Consider the following 7505-nt stretch of genomic DNA (forward strand, 5'->3'; position numbering starts at 1 on the left):
GGAGTATCTTCACATGATTAAAGTGAATACAAATACTGTCTGTTTTTTTGTAAAACTTTTTCAAAAAATTGATGGACACAAAGCTATCCTTTTTCGTTTTCTTGAATTCTTGAGTTCTGAATCAATGTTTATTATGATTTCACCTTGTATTGAATGCTTGTGTGGATTTAAACTTAACAGGGATACATATCTTGCATAGTCAGTATTTTGTTTGACTTTTCTTTCTCATGTAGGCCTATCTCTTTTTCACATTCTCTGGATAGGGTTCTTGGAATAAATGATAAAGCCAGTGAGAAGTTTGTGGCTGTGCTTATAATCAATACTATACATACTATATAGACAATACTGTGGTTTTCTCAAAAGGTCGCACAAATAAAGAGCACATTTTAAACTGCAGCATCCATGAGCGAATGAGCTTCAATACAGTTGAACGTCATCGTTTAGTGTAGTTCCATCTTATTCCAGCAGAGGGTGTAAATTGGGTGTTCTATGATCCAAGGATATCCAAGGCTGGCTCTCAAACAGCGGTACGCCTGGGGGGAAGAGAGGGTATTTGAAGCATTATTATTACTGTAAACCAGGAACTATTAGTCCTAAATATTAATAATAAAAATACTTTGCACACTTTCTTGTGCTCCTTTTTAAAAACACATATATGTGTAGCCAATATGTATCGTAGTGAAGTGGCTAAGGTGTTGAATTTCTAGTCGGAAAGTTCTGAGTTTTTTACCCCAATTGTATTTATTTAAGAAACCTAATCAATACCTATATATAATGTATTGATTACGATAGATATTTTTCGTTTGTTGTTTAGAGTTAAAATAACCATGCTGTTAAATGTGTTACTGGGAGGGCTCCGTGATGTCCGCTGGGAGGCTCTGAGGGCCTCCACACTCAGCCTAGGGACCGCCGGCCTCACCGGACCCGGCCGGATCCCAGCATTCCACTGGGCCGATGCCGCCCGGCTCGCCATGGTAACATGGGGGTCGCAGGAGGAGGGGGTGGGCGTGGCCCAGTCTGGACGTGTCTGACTTGGCTGCAGATGTGGATGGAGGTTTGTGGGGGTCGGAGGAGGAGGTGGGAGAGGGGAGGAGGGAGGGAGGAGTGGTCTGTAGTGGGAGTCCAAGTCCAGGGACGACAGCATCATCTAACCAGCGGGAAGATGGAGAATGACGCTGGGGAGGTGTTGCTAAAGTCAGAAGCAGAGTGTTTCTTCGATTGAAGAGATCAAATTATATTTGAGGATATTTAGGACAAAGTGTAAGGCTTCTAAATATTTGCCATGTTCTCTGTCTCCAATTCCATTACCCTCTTAAAGGCATTCAATTCCTGAACTATTGTTTCATTACAATCAAGGCAAGAGCAAGAAGTTGGCTAGCGGTGCTACTGTTCTAGCTAACCCGTTTACCTGGGACTTGGCTTTGCGTAGTTTATAGCTGCCCGCAGTCAGCGGCTTCCTCACGCTGTCCATGCTGCCCCGCATTTGCCTGGTCAGAGATAAATCGACAAAAGCGTCGATAGTGGTTGGAGGAACACGCAGAACACACAGCATTGGCTAACATTAGCATAGAGAGAATGCGTTTTTGTTGGGTTTTGGTTCGTGACCCAATAGTGGGTTACAGCAGGGGACCACCAATAAATGTGGGATGGGCAGAATAAACTAATATTTGTGTACTTATCCATACAAAATGTACAGTATGGTGGTTCATACCACAACAGGAGGGCAATGCCCTGAAAGAGATAATTTGGTTAAGGATTCAAACGGATAGAGGCTAGAGGAGGTGAGCGGGGAAAGCTAGCCATACGCTTGCTTAGCCTGATCCACGGGGTCCAGGTTGGACAGGTAGTTGAAGCGCTGGGTGTCTTTAGGGTGTCTGTCGGCGTGTCTCCATGGAGGTAGACCCAGGCCCGGCTGCTGCCCCTCCCCTGCCTCTAGGCTCCTCCTGCTGGAAGGTTCGTCTCTGGCCTGCTGGGGGGTGTATATCAAGCGCACCTGGTCGAACAGGGCTTGTTCTATGGGGTTTGGAGTCGCGGATCGGATGGCGGTGACCTCAGGAACTATGAATGCCTGGCAGCATGGGGTCTGGTGGGAGGTGTAGGAGATCACACACATGCACACACAAACCCAAACATATACAGACGCACACACAGAAACACACACACACACACACACACACACACACACACACACACACACACACATACACGTCTCACACAGACACACACACACACATACACACAAACAGGCCATTCACACTCAATTAGGGTGTGTCAGACACACACACACACACATACAGGGTCATACATGTACAAACAGATACATATACAAACAGGGTCACACAAACACAAACAGGGTGTGCCACACATACACACACACAAACACACACACATGCACACACACACACACACACACACACGCCCAAACACACACACACACACACACACACACACACACACACACACACACACACACACACACACACACACACACACACACACACACACACACACACACACACACACACACACAGGGCCAACCACATCCAAACAGGGTCACACAAACACAAACAAAGGGTGTGTCACACATACAGACATACACAACAAACATTATAACCATTCATAACCTCAAATACCCTTTATCATTGCATCATAAGTACGGTATTAAACATCATGCGCATGTATCTATGACTTTAGACGTCCCCCGCGTCCTGCGCTGACTCCTCCACTAACCCCTCTGACCTGGGGTCCCGCAGTGCATCGCAGCATCCTGACGGTCTCCACGTAGAGCCTCTTCCAGACGCTGGTCTCATAGGGGGTTGGGGAGAAGGGGAGAGTCCAGGCGAGGCGCACACACTTTGGCATCCACAGCAGGTCCAGCTCCACGATGCCCCGCCAGTGCCAGCTCACCTGGAAACACAGGACAAACACACATTGTTGATAAGAGATCATGTGAAACATCACTTTTCCTCCTTTTGTCTCTTGTTGCTTCGGGACCTGACCCTAATAGGTAGTCCTTACCCCTTGGGGTTCCATACTATAGTTAGGTTTTTCGGGTTTGGATTATGTTTCTCTGGTTTGTTTTAGGGTTAGGGTTTAGTTTTAGGGTTTGCGTCAGCACCCTTAAACTCAACAGCCTAGTAGGACCTTGGATGGGAAACAGGTCCAGGACAGGGCCAACAGTCCTAGAATATGCTAGAGTTAGAATTTAAAACCAAATCATTGAAGCTTAACACACTAGGTGGGCTTCCTAGGCGTTTTCCGCCTGGTTAAACTGCTTACATTTAGCTGACAGATCGACCCTGCCCCTTACCGTGGCACAACGACAGAGGCTGCGGGGGTCGAGATAGGAGAAGATGAATAGAGATAGGACCCGCGGCAGCATGCAGGTGAAGTCCACCGCCTGCAGGGGGAGCTGCCGCTCCAGGGAGCTGCTCACAAACCGCAGCTGAACCGCTGAACACCGGGATAGGAAGTCCTGCAGGACACACTTCCTCTGGCCCTCCGACCACTTGTCGAACTTGACGGAATAAATTACGACTTTCTTATCTATATTTTTTAAGTAAACGACGAGCACAATGTACATAACAATGAAACAGAGTAACCTAGAATATGATAAGAAAATAATGGAATGGAATATAGTACTATAGAAATAGAGTAGAATGAAATAGAATATAACACAATATAAATAGAGTAGAATGGAATATATCAAAAAGAGATTATTTAATAGAACATAATAGGATAGACTTAGTGATTACTATCCCAAGAAATGGAGATACCTGCGGGGTTAATGTAAGTATACTTAAATATAGATTCAACACTTGTATTTGGTATCTGTTATTCAACCAAGCCAATAAGAATAAAACATGAGGGTTCAACATGATCAAAACATTTTTTAAAAAATGTGCGTCTTAACGTGTGTACTTTTAGCTCACCCATTTAACAAGCAGAGTTCGTCTCTCTGAAAAGACCTGAAGAAAGAACCAGATCATAATCAGATTTTTATGTCAAACAACATAGCTACTGCTACAGAGAGAGAGAGAGAGAGAGAGAGAGAGAGAGAGAGAGAGAGAGAGAGAGAGAGAGAGAGAGAGAGAGAGAGAGAGAGAGAGAGAGAGAGAGAGAGAGAGAGAGAGAGGGGGAGAGAGAGAGAGAGAGAGAGAGAGAGAGAGAGAGAGAGAGGGGGGGAGAGAGAGAGAGGGTGAGAGGGTGAGAGAGAGAGAGATTGTTCACTTACCTTGCCATTAGCTACTGGGTGGTTGAGGGGCGTCCACGCACTCATCTTGGTCTGCAGCTTGGAGGAGCCCAGAGACGCCATCTATCTGGTCAACACACACACACACACACACACACACACACACACACACACACACACACACACACACACACACACACACACACACACACACACACACACACACACACACACACACACACACACACATATAAACACACAGGTAGGCACACACAAATACACAATAATAATACTAATAATTATGTTATAATAAATATTAAATACTTTACATTCATACATACTGTACATGCATACATACATACAGACAGACAGACAGACAGACAGACAGACATACATACATACATACATACATACATACATACATACATACATACATACATACATACATACATACATACATACATACATACATACCTATACAAACACAAAGGCCTACATGAACCATTCATATAAATGCTATTAATAAAATGAAGGACCAGAAGAGATATTGGTACTTTAAGGTTAGGCAGCATTTGAATTCATAGTCCAGAGAGCAAAGTTTAAAACAGAACCATTCTTCAAAACACTTATGCCCATGTTTGTACCATAGCAATGCACGTATATCTGAGGTATGCACCCCTGCATGGTTTTCACCAAATAGTTTTTTAACTCACCGCGCAAGGTTCCTTAACCAGTATGAGTCAAGATATGAATGTCCTTTATGTGGACCCAGCTGACCACGAGATTTGCGTCGTGCACAGTTGACTTGTTTCCATAGTAATGCTGAGTGTGCACCCTTGACTGCCCGCCTCTCCCCTCCTCTTACCCCCCGCTGGCTTTCCAGTAAAGTGGTGCTCACCAGTCGTTGCTCCGGGCGACCGCTTGATGCTACAGTACCAATCCTAACCACACGGCGATGCTGTTACGCACACCTATAGGTTGATATGGACAGCCGCGAGAGCGCGATACATCACTGCACTTTACCCATAGGAAGCAAACGGCACAGTTACGATAAATTGCAAAGAGCTTCTGCTCACTACGCATAACAATAATGCTGTCAAACTAACCCCAATATCGATTGCCCTTCCGGCTTCCTCTACAAAAGGATCATGAAGATAAGTGCAATGCGCCTACATTTTTTTTTACCGTTGAAATAAATATATACTTTGCTATAAAAAAAAAAGGACAGGGAACTTGTCCTTTTTTTCCGCAGGGAAGTCATTCATTGGAGGGGCCTGCGCGTGCGTGGATGTGCGGTGGCGCGCAACGGGGACATCGTAAAACCCGCTGTGAAGCTGCGAGGAGACAGGGGAGGGGTGAGAAGAAGAGGAGGAGGAGGGGGTCGATGGGCCATTCACTCATTGTTAGCAACTCAAGGAGCGCTGAAGATCCCGTCGGCACACGTGAATTTTCAACCAAAAACACTGAGGTAAAGTTCCTTGTTAATCAAACTGTTTCTACCCACATACGATGAAGGGATTCCGCGTTCAGAACCGAGACGATGCGGCCGCTCTCTGGGCTGCGTCCCGCTTCGCGTGTTAGATACAGCCGGGGTGGTTCAGTCGCTATTCATTACAATGTTGACTAGTAGTAGCTTACGCTGGGCATGGTTTCTATCGGATGAAGTCACCGCCCGTCATCTTTTGTAACGCTGGGGGGATTGACGTTGTTTTATTCATCGAGTGAGCGAAACCTCTGTGTTTTCATTTGGGACATGCGAATGTACTGGAGACAAACCGAAGGCAACGCTATCCGAAAAAGCGTTAATTGCCTACCAGTTTGTGTGTGTGTGTGTGTGTGTGTGTGTGTGTGTGTGTGTGTGTGTGTGTGTGTGTGTGTGTGTGTGTGTGTGTGTGTGTGTGTGTGTGTGTGTGTGTGTGTGTGTGTGTGTGTGTGTGTGTGTGTGTGTGTGTGTGTGTGTGTGTGTGTGTGTGTGTGACTAGCCAACACGGTTAGGTGCAGTGTTTGAATGGTGACTTGAACAGGCGAGTAGCAAACACGCCCAACGTCCATAACGAACAGGTAGTGGAGCGTACGAATGTCACCATTCCCGTAATAACACATTTATTAAGCCTAAGTAAGATCAATATTTGCATGTCTTTGCATACTAACCGTAGATTATATTTACATACATTTGCATCATGTTTGACTTGAGAATTCAAACGTCTACTGTGTTCATGTATTTAGCTACAGATCATGGCCGAATGAAAGGGCTGATGTTAATTAGTGTGTTTTACACCCATCATAAGGTTGACCAGGGAAATAATGTTGCTTGAAGAACGGTGATGTGTTAAGTTTAGCCTACTTTCACAAATGTTTGGGTTATTATCTGGTCCGTCTTATCCAGGAATGTAATTTAAACAAATAAAGGGATATACAATAATGCTTCCTTAATGTGTATATCCTTTAATGCTTCATTAATGCAAATCCCTTTTTAAAAGGGTTTCTCTGTATTAACATTATGTTCTCTTCCACATCTTCTCCGTGGTCACAAGTTCACAACATCCTTCTTCCTTCCTCTGAAACATCAGATTGGCTCCTGAAGTCCAGGAACAGGGAATAAGAAGACGGCTTCCCCTCAGGTGATGGAGGTCTAGAAACTCCCACAGCAATGGATGTCACCCAACTTTACGTCGGCCATGTTGGATATCACCAATGGACCCAAGCGGTTTCTTTGTGAAGCGAAACGCCCCCCATAGCACCTCAGCTAACCACGACGCCATCTTACACCGAAAACACCGTCCAAAAAGCACAGTGGATTATATTCGCGGGCGTACCGCCCCCCCTGTCTGCCCTCGTCTCCTTCAGTGGTGACTGTGACGACACCATTGCTCACTCTACCCTCGGCCCATGGAGTCCTACCCTAACCCCTGCTACCTCTAGCTTCTGTCCCTGGTCCTCGGCTCCCATAACCCCCTGCTTCCTCGACCCTACATCCCTGGTTCTTTCCCTTTGATCCCCGCTCCTCCCTAGCCTTAACCCCTAGCTTCCTACCTCCCCTTGCCACCCTTAACTCCCTACTCCCGCTAGCCCCAATCCTCGTTCCTTTCTGCTACTAAACCCCACACGGCTCCTTCTAACCTCCACCCCACTCAGCTCATCACTTCCTCCCCCCCACTCCCTAACTCCCCTTCACCTCTCCAGCCATGGCCCCGTTCCTGGTCCTCACCGTGGCGTGGATGCTAGCGGCGTGCGCGGCCGTGCCCATGGACGCGGACGCCAGCAGCCACAGCATGTTCACGTGCGAGCCCATCACGCTGCGCATGTGCCAGGG

At 46.3% G+C, this 7505-nt stretch overlaps 1 protein-coding gene across 1 annotated transcript; it reads right to left on the reverse strand.

Annotated features, from left to right (window-relative positions):
- Positions 1–456: 456 nt before the first annotated feature.
- Positions 457–5032, reverse strand: fbxo16 (F-box protein 16). The gene is made up of 9 exons (XM_056581926.1): positions 4906–5032; positions 4235–4319; positions 3933–3968; positions 3311–3517; positions 2740–2907; positions 1806–2083; positions 1409–1487; positions 847–1036; positions 457–533 (listed from the first exon to the last, which is right to left on the reverse strand). The coding sequence occupies exons 2-9, from the start codon at positions 4313–4315 to the stop codon at positions 457–459; spliced, it is 1116 nt and encodes a 371-aa protein (XP_056437901.1). The 5' UTR covers positions 4316–4319; positions 4906–5032.
- Between the last annotated feature and the right edge of the window lie 2473 nt (positions 5033–7505).

The sequence above is a fragment of the Gadus chalcogrammus genome, chromosome 21 (assembly GCF_026213295.1).
Source record: "Gadus chalcogrammus isolate NIFS_2021 chromosome 21, NIFS_Gcha_1.0, whole genome shotgun sequence".
Taxonomy (NCBI): Eukaryota; Metazoa; Chordata; class Actinopteri; order Gadiformes; family Gadidae; genus Gadus; species Gadus chalcogrammus.